The 23,568-nt window shown below is 36.6% G+C and overlaps 1 protein-coding gene across 2 annotated transcripts in view; it reads left to right on the top strand.

Annotated features, from left to right (window-relative positions):
* Utx (Utx histone demethylase) overlaps positions 1 to 23,568 on the top strand; it is a 235,512-nt gene that overhangs the window by 12,046 nt on the left and 199,898 nt on the right. Inside the window, exon 5 of one of the 2 annotated variants that reach the window (XM_069821997.1) lies at positions 16,119 to 16,193. The exons of the other annotated variant lie outside the window; for it this stretch is intronic. Within the exon in view, the coding sequence (XP_069678098.1) occupies positions 16,119 to 16,193 (75 nt within the window). The remainder of the gene's footprint in view (positions 1 to 16,118; positions 16,194 to 23,568) is intronic. 2 annotated transcript variants of the gene reach the window in all.

Below are 23,568 nucleotides of genomic sequence, written 5' to 3'. Positions count from 1 at the left end.
ACCTTAAACTAACCAAACCTGACCTGTCGCAGATTCGTATATGCAAGGGGTATAAGAAGAAAACTACCTTAAGGTTAGTTTAGCCAAATAAATTGCCCACCATATTAGCCAGTTTTGTTTCGTTCGGTTTTAATACTATAGGTACTGTTGTCGGCTTGTGAGAAATGCTTCGAAAATTGAGAAGAGCATAACTTTCAGTGACACAGAGTGAATTAACATGATTTACGTTTGATACCCCTTATTTTCAAATGTAATTAATTATCCCGTTTATGTGTAAGTGTAGCCCTCTGGCCTATTTTAAAAGTGTGCAAGGGCAATGAGAATGATTTGATGGAGCAGCGTCTGCTAGATGTCAGATCTTTTTGTAATTTATAAAATTGCCAATTTTTGCTAACTACTCCATATTGTTATATTTAAAAGTTGAAAATTACTTACAAGTTGATGATTTTAACAATAACTAGACAAATATCACTAAATATCAAGTTTAGAACATTGATTAGGCCTATTAATTGGGCTGAAATAACACTCCACATGAGTACCAATGTTAGGAAGCACTGTGCTATTTTCTAAGAGTTAATAACCATAAACAACATAATGAACATATTACAAATAATTTTATTTTAAGTTTAATTATTTTAATTAATATTAAGATGCACTGTTCGTGTTAGAGCTATCCATTATTCGTGTTAGAGCTATACATTAAAACTGGATCATACATAAATGACAGAAGTACAGGTAAAGTTATTAAAATAATGTTGTAGGCTCATTTAACTATTCTGTTTGTAATTAAAAGTATAACTGAAAAAATATTGTTACTACGTAAAAATTGAGTTGGAAATACATATAAGTTAATAGAAATTCACAGTTATATGAAAATGTAAAGATCTAGTGAAATACATAAAACGTTTATAAAACATATATACAGACTATGAAAACAAAATGTCAGACTCATTATTATATCATTATAATGCCGCTAATAACTTTGCAACAAAGCATCACTTTGCAAAAAATAACATTGAACAAAATGTCACGAAAAAGTAATCATATCACCGCCAGATTGCTGTTATTGTATCATGCGCATGCGCAAACCCACGACGTAGAGGAGAAAAAATCAGTCACAGAGTACTGAATCAACACCATCTACTGAATACGGAGTAGATTTCGATAGCGATATTTTGTCACAGATATTTCGCGTCATCTGTCACAGGTTTATCTGTGACAAAAAAATACCTGTGACAAAATATCGGTTTGCGAAGTATCGGCCATCTCTAGTCTACAGTAGTATCTACAGTCACGAAGCTTGAGTTGTTGAGGGTGCTAGGAACAATAGAATGTGCCGGTACTATTTCGCATTGTCTGTGATGAGGCGATAGTAGCGATCCAAGGGGTTAGCAACTGTCTATGGATACATATTCCCTACGTATTGAACTTCGTGACTGTATATACTAGACCGTGGTACTGTTTTGATTACAACAATATTAACAATAAATCTGTATAATAATAATAATAATAATAATAATAATAATAATAATAATAATAATAATGATAATAATAATAATTTCTACAAAACAATTCGTGTTATAAAATATACGTTTGTACTGGTACTGGCACTGTAGAAATGATTGTGTAATTACATTAAAAATGTGTAATAAAATATCATCAAAACTAACACAAGTCTACTATAATGATAATAATAGGAATTTTAATAATATTATCAATAATAATAATAATAATAATAATAATAATAATAATAATAGGTATACAAAATCAGTTTGTGCTGCCATCGTCATATTTTATGAGTGTCAAATTACGACACGGCATTGGTGAAACCACTTCTCCGCTCTCTAAACCGCGCGGCAGCGAAGCAAGTAGTCCGCACCCCATAGAACTTCGAGCTGATGACCCCTGCCTTTGACAACAAATAAACATTTACGCTTTAGGCGGGATTTGAATCAACGAATTTCGCCTCCACGCATCGTTTAAAATGCGCCTTAGCCGTAGAGTACACTTTCTTTCATATAGGCGTATGCTGTTGGATGTTCTATTTAAATAAACAAAATAAAAGGAATGTTGAGTAAGTTACTTAGTGCTGTAATTTTGTAAGCGTGAGGAAATAATTCGTTGTAGCCCTATTATGTTTCTATACAGACAAACGGCACAACGCAGAACTTCAGCAAAGTCGTGCGTGCGCAACTGAAACGTTCATGTGGTATAAGAAGAATTATTTATATCACTTTTGTTCCGCCTCACAGGAATACATATTTAGATTCAAAAGGAACCAAATTCCTGTAAAAGCGCCTTGATGCAGTAGTATACGGCCCTCTGCTAATTTTACCCCCGGTTTATATTCTGCGAGGAATCTAGGTCACGCGCGCAAGTGTTTTCCTTCAGTTGGCTGGAACACAGAATTCTTCATCAGGCAAGTCAACATTGCCTGTCCGTTCATTTTCTCCCTACGTCGACTCTTGACTTCATTTCAACATAGACGCTTCTTTATGCTAGGAAGCAAGAGGAGTCCGGCCTCAAAAGATAACAGGAAGATCGGGGTGGACCTGTCGTACGAAACATTTGCTTATGTTGTAATATCCGACATGGAATGATGTTTGTTCCTTTTCTGCGACACTGTATCTCAAACATTTCTGTGAAACAGCTTCAGCGTTGTTAGGAATTTCATTCACTTACAAAGAGAGAACTTGCTTTTGGGATCATGATTTAATGGTACTGTTTCTGGTGGAAGTTAATGATTTAAAATGAAGTATACGTACTTACTTATTTACTTACTGGCTTTTAAGGAACCCGGAGGTTCATTGCCACCCTCACATAAGCCCGCCATTGGTCCCTGTCCTGATCAAGATTAATCCAGTCTCTATCATTATATCCCACCTCCCTCAAATCCATTTTAATATTATCTTCCCATCTACGTCTCGGCCTTCCCAAAGATCTTTTTCCCTCCAGCCTCCCAACTAACACACTGTATGCAGTTCTGGATTCGCCCATGCGTGCTACATGCCCTACCCACCTCAAACGTCCGGATTTAATGTTCCTAATTATGTCAGGTGAAGAATACAATGCGTGCAGTTCTGTGTTGTGTAACTTTCTCCATTCTCCTGTAACTTCATCCCTCTTAGCCTCAAATATTTTCCTAAGCACCTTATTCTCAAACACCCTTAACCTATGTTCCTCTCTCAAAGTGAGAGTCCAAGTTTCACAATCATAAAGAACAATCGGTAATATAACTGTTTTATAAATTCTAACTTTCAGATTTTTTGACAGCAGACTGGATGATAAAAGCTTCTCAACCGAATAATAACAGGCATTTTCCATATTTATTCTGTGTTTAATTTCCTCCCGATTATCATTTATATTTGTTACTGTTCCTCCCAGGTATTTGAATTTTTCCACCTCTTCAAAGGATAAATTTCTAATTTTTATATTTCCCTTTCGTACAATATTCTGGTCACGAGACATAATCATATAGTTTGTCTTTTCGGGATTTACTTCCAAACCTGCCTCTTTACTTGCTTCAAGTAAAATTCTCGTATTTTCCCTAATCGTTTGTGGAGTCTCTCCTAACATATTCATGTCATCTGCATAGACAAGCAACTGATGTAACCCGTTCAATTCCAAACCCTCTCTGTTATCCTGGATAAAATTAAGTATTGCAAAACCAAATTATTCAACTCTTGACAATCAAAGCTGAGGACTCCCGTCCCTTTCATTAAGCTCCGATTTCTTTACGTCGCTGATCGCTGTATGAAAATCGTGATTCCTATCGACGCAATTTCCGTTTTGACTTGTTTTAATTTTAACCGTATTCTCGATTATGAAAGCTGCTGGTATATTAGTCATTCGGCCATAACTGCGTCAACTATGTAACAAAGTAATTAAATACCCTTAATTCATATGCAAATATCCCTACTTCAAAAATAAAATACTGGACTTTCATTTCGTTTCATACATTTAATTTTACGCTGATTTATTACTTTTGTTTCGATGGTCTGGTGGTCGCATCTCTATTGCAGGATATGAAATTCACAAATACAAACAGAGCGGGAATGTAAGTCGTTTTATTATATATTATTTCCTCTTTTATTTAATAATTCCAGCAACTGCAAACGTTATTTCACGCTTGTAGTATGTTTAATGAATATATGGGAAATATTTTTGGCTAAAATCCGTTTCGAAGTAAATAAGAGGCAAGGTGCAGATATGACTAGTACGCGGTGATTGGCCATTGCTGTGGCCAGCTGGTTTTCTGTCATTCTTATGAAATTATACGACATACGAACACACCATTTTACGTAGGCTACGGTACGTTCTAATACTTTTGTAAGTCTTGAAAGTGACAATCGAATTTCCTCTTTTTTTTCTGTTGTATTTCGTATATTATATTTTTCTGTAATTATTAGTGTAAAAATCACCCATCACCCATTAACACAATGTTTTTTAAACATTGGCAATCCCAAAATTGATGTATATAGCAGCGAAACATGGATGTGTATATATTTATATATATATATATATATATATATAGATGAGAAGAAAATTCAAGCAGGGAAAATGAAATTCCTGAGAAGAACTTCAGGATAAACAAGACTAGATAAGAAAATATAGATATACGTAAGGAGTTGAATGGTCAAAAATTAATTGAAAAAAAAAGTAGAATGAAATGGAGTGAACATCTAGAAAGAATACCAGGCCAAAGACTACCAGTTCTGGCCAAGAAAAATTATTCAATAGGTAAAACAGAGGAAGATGGAAAAGAAAATGGGCATCGGAACAGGTTTAACCAAACGTAACATATCTCCAGTTGAACGTGTGCAGTGCCGTAGCTTCTTCGAACACCCAGCTGCACTCGAGGAAATTGAACAGACTCTTCAGGGACAGAGCTAAGCCGAGCACCTGCCCTCTAGTAGTAAACTGCTCAACTAACAGACAGTAGGTGAGCTGCGTTGTCAGTGCCAAAAGTCCCCACAGGTGTTATTTATTTATTGGCTTTCTTTGACAGTGCCGTTAGCACTGCTTTCTCTATATACGATGTGTTTAGATAGGATTCTTAGAAATCAATTTCTAGTCTAAGACTTAAATACATGTTTTCAGATGTTCCTCATATTATAGGTCTATGTCTCTACTATGCCTTTTTTCTATCCGGTAGATGTTTTTACGCAAGAATTGACTTTCCATAGGCCTAATGTAATGCAATGCGTTGTGTATTTGCCTTCGTGGCTCAGTGAATATGACTTGCGCTTTGCACCAAGCGGCTCGTAGTTCGATTCTCAAAGTAGACGGAGCTTTATCTCCATTCTTTGGGGCTGAGTGTTTGTCCTTTGTCTTGTGCTTGCCCCTGATCTATGACGTCTTTGCGGTGGCCGTGCATCGTGTTGACCACACAATCAGAGAGTGTGAGAGTGTCTAGTGCTGGTTCGATGAAAGGCGGCCAAAACATCTAAGATGCTGATGATATAGCGCTTTAAGAAGAATGCGTTATGTTCTCAAAATTTTTAATTAAGAGGACTAATTATTTTTAGGACAGTTATTTGTATTAAGTAGATTGTTTTTAAATAAAATTACATCTTGACAAATTTGATACAGTATTTTATTAAAGACAAATTTATAAAAAGTAAATTTTAAGAGACTCCTTTGCTTCTTTCAGTAAATACTTTGTAAATATTAATTAAGTCTCCATTATGTGCTGCAGACTTAACATAAGAATGGTGTAACAAAGTGTGTGTATATTACATTGCACCGTTTATTGTTTTAATAATGAACGGGCGCCAGTCTGACACGCCGGTGTACTGCCTTGCAGAATGACATGTTTGTTTTATTTGCAACTTGGCTCAGTTCCTGGCTTGGCGTGTGTGTCCTTTACGGTACAGCTCATTACATCATTTCGTTCATCCGTTTTTGCGGGTTGACAAGATCAGAGCGCAGGGGTCTCGCTACCTGAGCGGTTAGTGTAAGCTTATGCTCACCCATATTTTCCGCGGGATTAGGCTTTATTTAATTTCCGAGTCCTATGCCGTGCGTTAGCGTTTGAGGTAGTCCTCCTCCATCATTCCCCTCTTTCCGGCTGTTAGCTGTTAGGTTTTGCTCACGCAGGATTTGCTATACATACGAGTCTACATTGGCCGTGTGTGATCAGCAGAGCTAAGAACTTCGTACCTATGCAGGGTACGACAAGCCATGTGTGACGTCATCAACGCATCAAATCAGCTACTCATAGAAATAGGAAGTTACAGTGGAAAGGAGAACAAACTCGTCGTCAAGGCAATATTTCCATTTCCGGAAAAGAAAGACCTATGGAACATTTGTACCCTAAATGCACAGCTAGTTACATGATTATGTTTATGTACAACTATACAAATTGTTACACGTACATATAGATTGACATTGATGTAATACAATAAGATGTGAGTAAAATAATCTTGCATTTTCAATTGTACCAACAGTTGAAAAGCAGCAATATTAACACCTTGGATACATTGCGATTCGATTCGTTTTCAGTGATGGACAAATCGCAGTTCGTTGTGGATGTTACTATTGTGACTAGTTTTCCAAGGGGATATAATATTCCGAATTGAAGTATTTTGATAGTGCAGACTTGTAGAGGAGGCAGAAAACTATAGCAAACCACATAAAACTCATTTTGTACCGGAGATGGACATATTACGATTCGATTAGTTGCTCAACATATGTATTTATCATAAATATTAAAAACACTTAATTTAAAATTTATCGTATAATCACAGAATTATATACTTGTCATTCCATACTGTAGTGCAAAGCTGTCTGGAATAACTTATACCCAAAGTGATATCCGTTCTTCAGTCTGTTCAACCGTTCGTGAGTCCTGTGGTAGCACCACAGTCTAGTATATACAGTCACGAAGGTCAATACGTAGTAAATATGCATCCATAGATAGTTGCTAACCACTAGGATCGCTACTATCGCCTCATTACAGACAATGCGAAATAGTACCTGCACAGTCTATTGTTCCTAGTACCCTCATAAACTCAAGCTTCGTGACTGTGGTAGCACCATAGCTTTTAAGTACTATCTTCCACTGCTGGGATTTATTATCCCTCCACCGCTTTTTACAACCTATTCACAACGTCCGCTTCGCCCTCTCAAATCGCCGAAAACGTTATTGCTTCTTGAATTGTTAGACAAACTGCCTAACTTTGTATAGACCCAAGTTCTGTTGGTATGCAGGAGTGGACGAAGTTGACTGAAGCTGCTGTTATGTAAATGGAGACGGGAAGAAAGGAAACTTGTAGTTACACTCCTTATTGGGTCTCTCTATTTGTTGGGCGGACAGTATAATATATCCCATTAAGGTGCCAACATATTCACTGATAATGCCAGTAAAGTCAGTAATCCCAAGTTACGAGCAAGTCTGCTCGACATAATGTGAAATACTGGAATTAAAATGCTAGACCTTAAAAAATGATGTCAGTGTTAGTACTTAATTCATTATTCCAATTAGAACCAGATCTAAAATGAAATCCCTTAGGGCCGTATTCATAGACATTCTTAGCGCGGGCTTCTGGTGGATGATCAGCGAACTAACGTTTTTCGTATTCATAAACCAGTGTTAGCGATATGATATGATATGATATGATATGATATGATATGATATGATATGATATGATATGATATGATATGATATGATATGAATCCTGTACAAGTAACCAGTCGATAGCCGGGGCTAGTTTAGCACGCTCGTAGTACGGGCTAGCGAAATGTCTATGAATTAGTGAATAAGTTTACATGCAGTGTAACGTGTAAAAGTAATAAAACGAGAAGAGAATAAAGTTCTATTGAGAAATACTATCATCCTTTATTATAAAGTGTTCTAGTGGGAATTGGCGTGTGCTAGCTTTGTAAGATCGAACTACTTGCCATGGTCATGTGCGTAGAAAGTGAAGTGCACTTCATAGAGGGATGCACAAGAGCGGACAGATACCTCTCTGTTAGGGTGGCTAACTTAATTTAGTTATCCACGCTCGTGTGAGCTTTTTAGGCTCTGCATGAAGTAAAGCTATGATCGAGTATTTAACGGCGCATTATCAACAATTTTAAAGAAGAATATTTTTGAATGTCAGAAGGGAAGCAATCATACGAATTTTTGTGGTTGGAGAAAATAACGAGCAGTCCAGTTCTTGATTCTCGGGGGAGGGGGAGAGGATTCCGAGTTACGGTGATTTAGCATAATTAGACTTATTTCCATGTATTAAAATGGAGTGGTTGTCATACATGAAGCGCTTGTGTAACGAGAGAAATTATTTCATGGATGACACACAGTAGGCCTAACTTCCGTCAGAAGACAAAAAGAACTTAAGCGCCAAAACGTGGATTTTCAGGTTATGGTTGATTCATTTATAGTATCTTATGCTTGTTATGATGTTTTTTTTTAATTTTAGTTGGTTATTTAACGACGCTGTATCAACTACTAGGTTATTTAGCGTCGATGAAATTGGTGATAGTGTTGTTAAATAACCAATTGAAAATAATATTCTGTTACGAGTTTCTTTGTCAAGTATCGAATCACTTATCACTCATTATAAATATTAATGGGTAAGATTGTTTTTACTACTAGTTTCTTTGTAAAGCTTCGAGTCACTTACCATCTTGTAAATATTAATAAGTTATGTAATTAACTAATTATGCTACGATATGAGTTCTTTGTCAAGCACCGAATCACTTACAAGAATGATTATTTCACAATGCATATTCAATAAATTGTAATTTATAAACATAGGCTATTTATTGTTGATTAAAGCTGTAATGTTAATATCATAGTGCCCACATCTGTGGAGTAACGGTTAGCGCGTCTGGCCGCGAAACCAGATGTTCGATTCACGGTTAGGGCAAGTTATCTGGTTGAGGTTTTTTCCAGGGTTTTCCCTCAACCCAATATGAGCAAATGCTGGGTAACTTTCGGTGTTGGATCCCGGATTCATTTCACCGGCATTATCACCATCTCATTTAGACGCTAAATAACCTAAGATGTTGATAAAGCGTCGTAAAATAAACTACTAAAATAAAAAAAAATAGCGTAGTTTAAATATTTTGTACAAAACACACTTTTAAAAGTATTTTTATACGAACTACTTTTACTCTAGCATTTACATTGACAAAAATGTTTTATTCTACACGTTATATGATAAATAGAGTTTGATGTGAAGAAATAATAACACTAAATAAGCATAATACAATGATCTATTACTCTAAAAGAGCTTAGCGTTAAAGAATAGATGTTATTATATACGAAACACATATTATCTTGACTCGTGTAGACTGCCACAACTGTATCAGATACTGTACTTCGTAGTTAAACTGCAGTAGAGTGCAAGACTCTCTTACTTCCGCGTAAAAGAACTATACCGGCTGCATAACATGACCTCATGCTTATCTGCAATTCTAAAGACCATACTGTCACGTCTTCACTGTGGCCTTGCAGTAAGTCACAATGAATTCTTTTGTGGCATGACGTTTGCGAGTATTGTATCGATTCCGGATGCGCAGTAAGTCACTTGCTTATAATAATACGTAGGTACAATTTCCCGACTTGCGCATTTGTCACCGTTCATATTTAGCTTTCTGACTTTATTGAATCCTTACTATTGTAATGGAGATCACTGAGGACATTGACCCTAAATTTGAAGTGATATTGACTGTCAATAAATGCAATTCCGTACTGCTCACAAAGGAATATACTGTTCACGTGCATTTCTTTGTTTAACCTCTTTTTAACCACAAAACTTATATAGAGATGAGGTGTCGATAAGTGGTTAAATAATAATAATAATAATAATAATAATAATAATAATAATAATAATAATAATGATGATGATGATGATGATGATGATGATGATGATGATCATCATCATCATCCATTGAATGACAGCCCATGAAGGGCCAAGGCCGACCAGCCGGCTGTTCGCCTCATCTACATGCGTTAGCAGAGGTGAACGATCATCCAACGAGAACGGAGGTATCATGTGATTAGTACGATGAATCTCTCAGCCGTTATAGCTAGTTTTCATTACCGAATTTCGCAACCTATCGTATCTCTCCAAATTCTCCACGATGCTCGGTGTACATCGGTCCCATACACTGGCCGAAATTTTATGAGAAAAAACTTTCACCATGAGGACTCGAACCAACGCGCATTTCGTAACACGAGCCCTAAGCACGATACCTTGGACCACGACGCTACAGTGAACCGGTAAATGGTTAATGTACCAAATATAAAATTGTGGCCTACTAATTAATATCTACGTGAGAGGTATCCATTTATCATTATAAAGAGGCACATAGATAAAAGATTTTTTTACGCGTAATGTCAGTATTCCACCTACAGCTCACTAATAAAAAAAAAATGAAAGGATTTTGTGTAACTGAAGTTAGGGTGCACTTTCGTTGCCTTGGAAATGTTTCCGTCATATCTGATAAAATGACAGTGAGAACGAATCCGTCCATTCTTATACACAAGAGGAGTCCACACACACACACACACACACACACACACACACACACACTACTGTATACATAACGACTTACAAGAGTTTATTATAAGCTGTTGGGGGATTGCAATATATTAAAAAAATAATATCATTCAGTGGAAAATGGAAATATGACACAGTACATCGATTATTCATAGACTTCAAAAAGGCATATGACTCTGCTAAGAGATAAGTTTTATATAATATTCTTATTGAATTTGGTATTCCCAAGAAGCTACTTAGATTATTTAAAATTTGTCTCGGTGAAACATACAGCAGAGTCCGTATAGGCCAGTTTCTGTCTGATGCTTTTCCAATTCACTGCGGGATAAGCAAGGAGATGCACTATCACCTTTACTTTTTTAACTTTTCTCTATAATAATATGCCACCAGTTAAGACCAGGAAAACAAGAGTTTGGAATTGAACGGGTTACTTCAGATGCTTGTTTATGTAGATGACGTGAATATGTTAGGAGAAAAACCACAACTACAATATTAGGGAAAACACGGGAATTTTACTAGAAGCAAGTAATGTGATAGGTTTGAAAGTAAATTCCGAAAAGACAAAGTATATGATTATGTCTCGTGACCAGAACATAGTACCACCGGCGTAGCTCAGTCGCCTAAGACGCTTGCCTGCCGATCCGGAGTTGTGTTCGGGCGCGGGTTCTATTCCCACTTAGGCTGATTACCTGGTTAGGTTTTTTCCGAGGTTTTCCTCAACCGTAAGGCAAATGTTAGCTAATCTATGACGAATCCTCACCCTCATCTCGCTCTCACCAAACCTATCGAATGTAAATAATCTCACAGTTGATACAGCGTCGTTAAATAACCAAGTAAAAAAAAAACAGAACGTAGTACGAAATGAAAGGTAAAAATTTGAAATTTATCCTTTTTTTTAACTAATGACGGGTACTTGACTGACGTCATTCACCAGTAGTGTGAAATCAGTTATGTAGACCAATAATTTATTGACAGAGTCATTGCCCAGGGTGCGTCATAGAAGGCTGGTCTACGCTACACCCGCGATGAAATGAGATGGTTATGGAGATTTGTTGGGATGCCACAGAGGAACCGGAGCTTCCCGAAGAATACCCCAGTGTTACCTGGACCAGGGGCTTGTCCAACACAAGTTATAATCGGCGGTACAGCGGGGATCGGAGCCGGGTCCATAAGGATTATAAAGCCAACGCTCTAGTCACCAGACCACCGTGGCGGCAGAATTTATCCTTTAAAGAAGTGAACAATTTCAAATATCTTGGATAACAATTATAAATTACACTTGAGGGGAAATTAAACGCAGAATAAATATGGGAAATGCCTGCTATTATTCGGTTGATAAGCTTTTGTCATCTAGTCTGCCTTAAAAAAAAAAACTGAAAGAATTTATAAAACAGTTATATTACCGGTTGTTCTGTATGGTTGCGAAACTTGTACTCTCACTTTGAGCGAGAAACAGAGGTTAAGGCTGTTCGAAAATAAGGTGCTTAGAAAAATATTTGGGGCTAAGAGGGATGAAGTTATAGGAGAAAGTTAACGCAACGCAGAACTGCACACATTGTATTCTTCATCTAACATAATTAGGAAGATTAAATTCAAACTTTTGAGATGGGCAGGACATGTAGCACTTATTAATCTAGAAATACATATAGAGTGTTAGTTGGAAGATCTGAGGGAAAAAGATCTTTGGGGAGGCCGAAATGTAGATGGGAGGCTAATATTAAAATAGGTTTGAGGGAGATGGGATTGGATTAATCTTGCTCAGGCTAGGGTCTGATGACGAGCTTATGTGAGGGCGGCAATAAACCTCCGGGTTCTCCAAAAGCCATTTGTAAGTAAGTAAATATTATTCAGTGGGCCTAGTCTTCGACATGCATACGAAACAGACGCGAGGACAATAGCCTATTTTATGCGTAACTAGGAAAGTCAGCACATGCTTGGCATTACATACAGATAAATAATAACAATACTTACGGGGTCCACACCTGTGGAATAACGGTTAGCGCGTCTGGCCGCGAAACCGGATGGCCCGGGTTCGAATCCCGGTCGGGGCAAGTTAACCTGGTTGAGGTAAATAACTGAACAGCTTAAAGCAAGTAAAAGAACCACAAATGAAATAAATGACTAGAAACAACTAAATAGTGGCAGAAAGTTTGACCTAAAAACCGAATCCAAAATGACTGAAAGTAACGTATAAAATGTAATTAATTGTAGAACAGTGAACATAGTTCGTAATATGCAACGAGCGTTGTATAGGCCTACTAACAAAAATTAACATCAAAATGCGAGCTTGGGGATGAGGGTAACTGTTTACATAACTTCATGTGTATTATTAGGTTCTTACCAGTAATAACATTGTTAGAAAAGGAGCGTTCAAATGTAGATATTTCTTTGTTGTAAAATATAAATTAATTACATTTGCATTATTATTTAAAAATAATGACACTGTTAATTTTCTTACTTTCATTAACTGAACACATTTCCTATTACACGGATTGTCAATGCGCAAAATAAAAACAATTCATAAGTGTTATCAGAGTGTTGACGCTAACAAGTAGGCTATTTTTTAGGTTGCGTGGCGCCCGCTGCCCTCCGTTGTAGTCGGTACAACTACAAGCATTCGAGGCTTGATAAGAGAAACACCGAAGTTGCAGCAAGCGTCCTATACAGCCTTTGAATAAGGCTTTGTTTTCTTTGAGAACAAGCGTAACAGACCTAACATTGTCCTAGGAATAATGCAGAGCGTGAAGTTTCAATTCCTCCGTCCTTCTCACTTAGAAGCAAATGCCGTCATTTATTATATAACACACGCAGTTGTTAGTGTTGGTTACAACACAATGTCGTTCTTCTCAGTATAGAACTTAGTGCATACTTCCTTATTCCAAAATATGGCCCATCCAGTAAACAAGGTCCCTGGAATACTGCTGGCCTAGTTTTGGCCATCTGGCAACTCTGCGAACTCTAATCAATACAGCTGAGCTGCGACAATGTTGCCGAACTGATAACAGAAACAAGACGGATTTGTTTTAATATTTTTGACAAGTGAATTGCTATCAAATGCATAAAATTATCTATAATAGATATTGTTACAGCACTTCATGTAGGCCTATTAAATTGAAAGAGGTATGAACGTCAAGTTAAAAGAATTTACTCGTGACCATAAAGCTTAAGACTGGTAATACAGTGTACAAGTACGGGGAAAACTTTGACGTTTGCTTTTCTGTGAATAAAAATGTAGGTGCAGTGAGAAATACACATGCTGGAAAAATAATGTTCGACGAAAATGAACACAACAAAAAATGGGAATTTCTCGTATGCTAGAAAAATCAGAGTATTTCTTGAACTGTTGAGCTTTGTCATCTAAAAGGGTATGGTAAGGGTAAACCTTGTTTTGTATTTCAACAGTTTTAATGAAAATAAAATACCGTTATCGATAGTACATATTTTTCTTAGTAAAGACATGATTAAATTTCATTCATTGCTGGTGACTAACCGAAATTATTGAACAAAGCAATGATACTCCACTCGGTCTGCGGGCCATATGCGGTTCACTACATAATTTTCAGATGTCCATGAGTTAAACTTCTCTTCAGTAGAATAATGTTTAGAAATAAATGTGACTTATTTCGTAAAGCACGACCACGTTTGGTTCAGTTGTGTAATTTTGAGGATATATTGCTAGTCCACTGCAGGTGTATGAACAGTGGTGGAATGAAATTAACAAGGAGAATCGAAGTATTCTGAAAAAAAAAAAGTCCAAAAGTAGTTTTTTCACTAAAAGTATACTTCGCAGGATTAATGGTCGGTTCTTTTAAAGAAAGTCGTGATAAACTATTTTATTCTATTTTGATAGCGGTACATAAACTGTTTCATTATGTTAAGATAATTTCTTGTAAACTTCTGTTTTGTTTAAATCGGATGTCCGCCGATTAGATTGTTCGGAAACAGCTGAAACTGATCGAATTGTATAACCGGTTTCGTACCCATTCAGTTGAGTATGGTGCTAGTTGACATGTTTATTGCTGTGTGAGTGATTTGTGTGTAATATAATAAGACTTAGGTATAATTTAGAAAAAAAGAATATTCATTTATGACAGTTATATGAAAAAAATATTCTTACAAATTCTGAAATAGGAAATATGGTAACTATCCCGGGACACACTTTCCATCAATAGAAACAATTTTTAAGTTAGTGAAAAATGCGACACATTGCATTATTATAGACAAAAAGTATAGGCCTACGAGACACAGGGAAAAAACTTGACGATCGATCTAGGGTAGCGATTATAAAATGAACTTCACGCAGTTTCGCGCAATATTTTCAACAGGATTGACGCATGTTTAATAGCAGAAGGTAAACACTTTGATCATCTGATGTAATGGCGAGTATCACTTGATTATTTTTAATAACTAATTAAAGTAAGTGCATCAGTAGACTAAAGTAAGTTATTAAGAGCAGCGTAGCGCTTTGCTGACGGGAAAACAATGCCGGATCAACCTGATTGGTGACTCCCCCCCTCTTTTTTTTTACATATACCATTTGGTCATGTTTTTAAATCACTGATAAACTCCATTGATGACATCGTCAAAGAACCTATTGCGAACCATTCTAAAAACCGTAGAAGAAACTCATCGATGCTAATCGAACTTATCGATCAGTAACACTTGGAGTGTTCTGCATAATGATGTACGAGTAATATCGACATGTATGGACCATGCTGATGGATTGACAATATGGAAAATTCATACTGATGACTGATGAGGAAATCGAATGTCAAGCGTCAGTATTCTCGATACTGATGGCATTATTGATTATGCGGAGCGTACACGAGGTCTATTTTGTTACTGAGTGTGACAGCGAAACTGAAGTTCAGGCCGCGAAACTTCAGAAAGATTTATTGCCATATATTATAAAGAGCTGTAGGAATTGCGAGGTTTGGGGTACAAAGAGTACTTGAAAAAGATAAACGCAGTTTTGCATGTGACAAACCAATGGACGTTTTGTAAACATACCAGTTATCTCTATAGATTAAAAAAAAAATGCTTGAAATAATTTTTGAAATTAATTTAAAAAATAGGACTAAAAAGTAGCAGACTTCAAGTATGTAAATTAAATTATTCCCTTGCTAGAATAAATGTTTTTTTCAGTTACAATTATTTTACTTACTACTTTTATGTAAGTAAGCTTATACTGAAAATTTTAGATTGTCGAATATCTTTCGTATCACTAGCCTAAATATCGAAGTATAAAGGCTCGTCTTTCACTTTCTCGAAATTCATCCACTCATGAATGCGTATTATACAGTGTAGAATTAATATACCGTTAACTATGTAGATTTTAACAGTTTATTTCTTGGATATAATACAACAAAAAATTCTAATACGATATAAGTCCCAAATGAATACTTTTCTCAGAAAGAAATATTTTTTATCTAGATGTTAACACTGTTTTACTCGGTAAGTGCTATCCGTATGATTTTGATTTTTACTTTTATTATTAGAGAAACTGATGAGGCATGATTTATCCCTTTACAGTTTTTCAATTAAATGGACGCTTTTCTTGCAAATTAAATAAAAAGATTAACATGTATCGTTATTTCCTGTTATTAGGAAGTCTGGCAACCCTACTGCAGTGACTAAGGGACGGAATGCTGCTATTCAGACCGAGTTCGTGTATATTCGTAGGTGAGCCGGCGATACACTGTTGCCAAACTTCGCAGACTTTTAGCCTAATTTTCTAATTAACCATACACTTAATTACAAAACGCATAGTAGGTTTTTTATGTATTTTAATATATTCTATTGCCCCTTCAATCTGTACAGTTATATTACTTCTATTTCCTATTAAAATAGTGTCAGATATTATTCGTTTCAGCTTTATTTTTACAGTATCAAAAAAGTGATAAACATTTGAGTAACTTATACTGAGATCTTCTTTCTATACATTTCTTGACTCATCTCATCACTAAAATGATAGCAACACAAACTTATTGTCATAACCACAGTGCTTATAGATTCATGATCTTCTTATGTGCATATAGGCAACCAGCTTGCTTATTATCCATGGAAAGACGCAGATTGAGAGAAAATAGTGAAAGAGTGAGAGAAAAACTTTGGTGATGAAAATGTCTGTATAAAAATGCAGTTCCGACTTAACTATAATAAATGTTTACTATCTAGAGATTTATTTCGCGAACCTCTATAACCAAGGTTACGTTGATCAGATACAATGATGGGCAACCAACGCAACTCATGACTCGGAGCTGCTTTCGGGCGTGGGTTCGAGTCCGTTTGGGCCGATTATCTATTTGGGGTTTTCCGAGATTTTATCAAACTATATGGCGAATGTTAGGTAATCTCATGGCGAATCCTGTGCCTAATCTCGCTGTGATCAATTCCTGGAAAGGCAGGAACAGGCTGACAATAGTTGAAATGGCATTTTGAGTAAAGAACAGGCTACACATATTTTGATCAGAATAAAAATGAGCAAATTGTAGGACTAAACAATAGGCCCTATGGAAATGTAGTCTGTACTCTCATAAAGATAACAGATTGAAAACTGTTTTTCATAATACGAACAGGATATATATATACATTTGGACCAGAAGAAATATAAGACAATTTTATAGGCACTGGCAAAATCGAAAAAATACAGAAGTAATTGGTTTTGGCACGTTTTGAGAATTTACGGAAACAGAATAGCTGAATAATGAGAGATCACAGGAGATATGAGCAGGGCTTTTGAGTCCAGTTCCGACTACAAATCTCATGAAAGCTCAGTATATATTAATAATGCCAGACCTGTTGTAACTATAATTTACACCGTAAGACATTTAATCAAGTCCGTCGAGTTAGCTCTATGGTAGCGCGTCTGCCTCTAGACTAGCCGTTCCGGGTTCGATTCCCGGTGGGGTCAGAAATTTTCATGTAAAATTCCTACTTTTTCTAATCAGTATGCCTGGGTTAAATCCCAAATCTCTCCGCAGTGCATATGAAGAGAATACATATGTTACTGTTTAATGATTCGTCCGTTGGATGGGGACGTTAAGCCGGCGCGGCCCCCTTGGTGCCATTCGACAGGAGTAGGCTACGTGTCGGCGCCGGGTTTTCCCTTCTCCCTTCCTCACCATCATCATCCTCACCCATTCCCTACAGTACACTTACACATATTACCCTAGTACACGAGATCACTCGTCACAGATACACATCATGCATAACGTGGCCCGCCGAAGTGGTGTGCAATTTGAAAATGGGTCACAGTTCTGCCATCTATCCGCAGTATTCGGAACCCGAATCACGCAAGTCAAGTGGGTAGGCATTAGATACACATAAATACACATTTATTCAATGCTACTTAAATGATTAAATATATAACAGATATTTTAGAATAAATTTAATAGGCATTGTAGGGGAAGCATGAACCTTTAAATATTACGGGATACAAAGTTACTAATCATTATTTCCACACCATGTGGCTTAACGCGTAGACTGCCAGCGATTTAGAAGGTAGGGAAATGTGTGGTCGAAATATATATGTTTTTACCAATTCAGACCTCAACCGGAATTGCATCCAGCTTCATCGTGTTAAGATTTCTAGATGAGACTAGGACAGACCTACTTACTGATCTTGATGATTTACATCACACTTTTTTAAAACTAATTTTTGATTAGATAGGAAGACACAGTTATCGTGCATGGACGCTTGCAGAAGAGACTGGAATTAAATTGATTCTAAAGCAAGTATGCCAGCGGAAGTAACTCCGTACGCTGTAGAATATAAATGCATTAGCCACAGCAAAAGGAATGAAGTGTTGCAAGACAGGCATCTAGGCATCTACAGGGAAAGCCTCCTCATTTTCTTGCTCCCAATATCTTTTGTTCCACTTGATCAATATTAATTAAGCTTGGTGGGGAGATTCACCTATTTGATAGCTAACTCCAAGCCAAAGGCATCACAAAACTAAGCAGTGTATTTTTAGCATAACATCTTTATGCTGCAGTTCAAATTTTTGAAGCGTGTGCTCGAAGTTTATCAAATAATTCACTGTACAGTTTTCAGAACAGTTGTGGGTCTCCAACTTTATTCCCGCACAAGGACTTCAAAATGCTTCATCACTTCTATGTCTACCAACTGACATAAACCGCACCTTACGGTTAGATAGACATTTTTCCCTTTCCGTTGTGTCTTCATACATTTAAAAATACATGTTAAGTAGGATTTTTGTTGCCTTAAGGGGGAAGATACATCTTATAATTGTGACATCGAATCCTCTGTTGTAATATCCGGTCTATTGTGAAAATATTTGTCAAAATGAATTCTATTGTGCTTCGTCTGTGCTTCCGGGTAGAATGCACTTTGCCAGTTTTGTAATAATGATGATGATGATGATGATAATAATAATAATAATAATAATAATAATAATAATAATAATAATAATGATAATAATAATAATACCGTTTCATATTATAAAAAGAGATGTGTGGTATTCACATATTGAAGTTGTACTCGTATTTTGTAGAACATGTGCATTGTAAAGCGGAATTGATACGTCATTGTAGTATGAACAATGTGTCCGCAATAAAAATGACCCATTTCCTCGGTACACCCACACAGCGTAGTTGCCGGAATTTGCTCATCTCATGATATGTACAATAACACTCATTAACCACATTTGCACATCTCTATTTCCTGGGTCACATACTCACTGTAAAGATAGATGTATAACTTTTTTTTTTATTGAAGAAAGACAACTGCAATGATGTACAGTACGAAAGTCATACTATGTGCAGTTAGGTTCATAGGGAAATGAGTAATAAATGTTTGCTTAAAATCATATTGATAGATCGATCGTTTTCTCACAGTGTAATACAATACAGAGATGGCTACCAATGTAGCTTAGTCGGCAATCGCGTTTGCCTACTGATATAGAGTTGCACTCGGCCGTGGGTTCGATTCTCGCTTGGCGTGATTACTTGATTGAGATTTTTTGAGGTTGTCTTCAACCTCAAGGCGATTGTCACGTAATTTATGTCTCATTTCTCCAAATACTAGCTTGCTATCACAAATTCCATCGATACTAAATGAGTAGCTTAATATCAAAAGCGGACATCTGACCTTCAGATGAAATCTAGATAATGTGAATTCTTATACATTTTTTCATGCTTTTTTCAGTTATGGTGAAACTATATATAAATGCTAACACTACAATTTATAAAAATAAATTGTTTTAAAATACTACAAAGAACACTGTGAAACAAAAAAGTGCCTCTAGATCAAAACTATGGAGACGACAGATGTCCGTCTTTGATATTAAACTACTCAAATAGCCTAGTAGTTGATACAGAGTCATTAAATACCGGTAGCCAATTAAAAAAATAATAAAAAACACACATGACAAACACTAATTTCTGTTACTCATTGCCTTTGTTTTTAATATGTTATTTAACGATGCCGTACCAACTGCTGGATTGTCTAGCGTCGATGGAATTGCTGATATGAGATGGTACTCTAGCGAGAAGAGTTCCATCATTCATTAGTGCGATTAACTGTTACTCGCCTTACAGTTGGGAAACGTCTAAGAAAAAAACGCAAGTAATAACTCCAAGCGGCATTCGAACCCACGCCGAGCGAACAGAGCTCGGAGCACGATTCCCGTTCATTATCCCTACCATGCTGGTAGCCTACGGTAATGACGTGTGAATGGTATGTTGAGATTGTAGAGGATATAGGAACCAGAGTCTCGAAATTATTACAACTCAAGAATCCTGCTAAATTTTATTCTGAATAATTCGACGTCTTTTACTAAACATAGGACCTATAGAATACATAGCATATCGGTGAATTGGTGCCTTCAACGAACTTTAAATCATTCCGAATTATCAGTGCAGACAGACCTGCCTCATTCTAAAAGCCGGTTTGTGTTTCACTTACTATATATTGTCTAACCTTGGTTTGAACTGTCGCATGTGAACATTTGAGAATCGTAATTTTTCCTTAGTTGTGTCACTGTTATCTAATAGTCTAAGTTATGTAACTGTTACTTCACAGAAAATTACAACAAACGAATTCTGTAAAGGACATTCTGGGTTCTAAGAGCTACACGAACTGCTGTTTCTGTAAAACATCTGCTAACCTTTTTTAAGAGCGAAAGAAAGAAAATCTGCTAAAAATGGATATAATAATATAGGCTAAGTCTTATCCTGCTAAAGTCATAAACGGCTAACATTATCTTAATTTTGTGTCTATAATGTTTTAGATCCTGAAGTTTTGTTCATGAAAACTTTTGCTTTAGACTAATGTATTCTATATGTTAGCAGTTAATTGAGTTGCGTAGTAAGAACGCATCCTAAGGACATACAGTTAGCATTCAAGCAGAACAAATGGGGAAAAAGCTGGAATGAGATCAAGGCGTTGGCTAATAACAGAATTCGCTGGCGAGCTTTTATACAGGCTTCCCGGAGGAGGGAAAGGATGGTATTTTTTATACTACTGCAACTGCTACTGTTACTGCCACCGCCGCCGCCGCCGCCTTCACCAACAAATATTTATTAGTTATTTTTGTTCTTTTCGTCAGTTATAATCATGCATACAATTTATATCAAATCTGTCTTTGATTATTGAAATTTTCAGAGCCTTTTAGTTCCAGCACCAATTTTCTCAGATTTAATCGTAGTGAAGTTGACTTGGGAGTATCACAATTGAGTCTTCAGCCGGAAAAAAGTAATGTTTCGACAAAACAATGATTGAAAGATTTATTTTTATGTAATTGCGATTTGAATGCACTTTTATCAAAATAACAATTTGCATACTGTTACAATAATATTTATATACAAGTTTTTGTTAAATAGTGCATTCCAACTTTAATAATGGCATAAATATATACTGTACATATTTTATTGGAGCTTTTTATAGGCCCTTTTTCCAGAGAACAAGTTTATTTTATCAAAATACTTTCAATATGATTATATTATAGCAGAAATTAAATATCAGCTTTGAACAGCGCACATTACAGAGGTTTACAAGTTCATAATCATTGTAGGTAGTAAAATTATATTCTTACATATAATCTCATAGTTACGTCATAAATTGTAACGGATATGAAAAAATCAAGAATACCTGTTGGGTACAGAATACAGATTACAGGTTATTTAGTATTAATCTAGAATGGATTCACACTCACTTCAAAGTTTATCTTTAAAGCGCAGTTTACACTTTAGTGCACTTACTGGATGATTCTCACTCACTTTGAGGATCATCACTGATGTTCGTTCGCTAAATTCCACAACTACGCAGGGGTGCATGGGTTCATTCAATTTGCTACCCTGCCCTCTGTTTACAAGATGCTGGAACGAAACTATGTAAGAAAGTAGATTTTAAAACTGAGAATCGAACTAAACATTCTCCCGAAAAAGAGCCTATAGACCTCAATTATTACTCTGATATAAATGTGTTTGGAAATAAGAGGACCGATCCACTGGTGTGATCTAGGGTTAGCGAGCGAGACCTGTGTTCCGAACCCGTCTAGGGCGTTGGTTCGAATCTCGTCTGGGCTAATTACGTTGTTGGGTTTTTCCGAGATTTTTTCAATTGTAAGGCGAAGTCAGATAAGCCATCGACTCTAGGTAAACGCACAATTGATACACACCGTTGGATAACCGATAAAAATAGACGGTGTAACTTTATATCTAGTGTTAATTTTCTGTCTGAAAATTAGAACAGATTTTGAATGACTCAAATTTCGTGTGCCACATTTTACTAGGGATTAAAAGAAACTATCATTTATTTATTTTTATTTATTCATTAATTTATAAAGTGATTCATTGATTCATTCATTTGCAGATATACTGGTTCACGGAATGAGATGCGAACAGTCCGCTTTAAATCAGATATGTTGAAAATGCGTATTTGTCAGTTCGGGCGTACTCTTACTTTACAGTAGTACTGTCTCTGCATGTCCTGTAATAGAAAAGTAGACTTGCGTCAGAGTTATTGGTGTTGAAATTGGCTAGTGTCGAATAAGACTATTCTTTGCAAATTCAAAATAGATGGCATCGAGATTCGATGTGCTTACCTTCGCTCGGAGTTGGCAACTTGCCCGAGTTATGACGTCGTTACGGATGGGCATTAGTCACCGCATTGAAATGCTATTAGATCCTGACTCAGTGAAAGTCGCTTTTACAGTTACCCTTGGAGGAATTAACTGCCACGTCCATACTCTTCTGTGAATGTTTTCCATGTTCCTGAAAGTAATTTAGATTACAACGCTGCTCATCTGCTATCTCCCTTCTCGCATTGCAAGTCGTTAAACAGTTCTTATTATCTTTATAAAATTGCTCTTGGTCGTCCTCTGTGGTCGAGTGGGTACAGTGCTCACTGACAAATGTAAAGTCTGCAAATTCAGACTCAGCCGGTGACTATAGATTTTCAAGGGTAATAAACGTATGGAACGTAAAAGAACCTCTTCTCTGAATGAGAGAGCTCCAGACAGCGTAATAATTGTACAGGGAGGGCGAAAAATCCCAGTGCACCTGTTCATTTTTCCTGCAAAACAAATCTGTGCATGAACATTATGTCGGTGTTATTAGTATGACAATGGTAAACGTATTTCGAGGTGTGATTATGGTGGGAGACATCTGGCGTACTTGAGGGAAACTGAAACACAAGGAAATTCCCAGCCATTCCAAGAGTGCAAGATGGCGAGGTGAATACGAGAGTTTCTAGTGTGGAGAAGAGAATTGTGGCTTCTGTGTGGGTCCACGACGGCCACATATCGGAAAAGCTATGAGTGACAATATGCAGCCGTATATCATACGCAGCCACCGGCGTGGCTCATTCGGTTAAGGCGCTTGCCTGCCGTCTGAAGTTGCGCTCGGGCGCGGGTTCGATTCCTGCTTGGTTTTTTCCGAGGTTTTCCCCAACCGTAAGGTAAATGCCAAGTAATCTTTGGCGAATTCTCGGCCTCCTCTCTCCAAATACCATTTCGCTATCACCAATCTCATCGACGCTAAATAACCTCGTAGTTGATACAACGTCGTTAAATAACCAACTAATATATATATA

This window comes from Periplaneta americana, chromosome 3 (assembly GCF_040183065.1).
Source record: "Periplaneta americana isolate PAMFEO1 chromosome 3, P.americana_PAMFEO1_priV1, whole genome shotgun sequence".
Taxonomy (NCBI): domain Eukaryota; kingdom Metazoa; phylum Arthropoda; class Insecta; order Blattodea; family Blattidae; genus Periplaneta; species Periplaneta americana.
The sequence above is the reverse complement of the archived record's forward strand: the minus strand, read 5'-3'. Positions and strand labels throughout refer to the sequence as shown.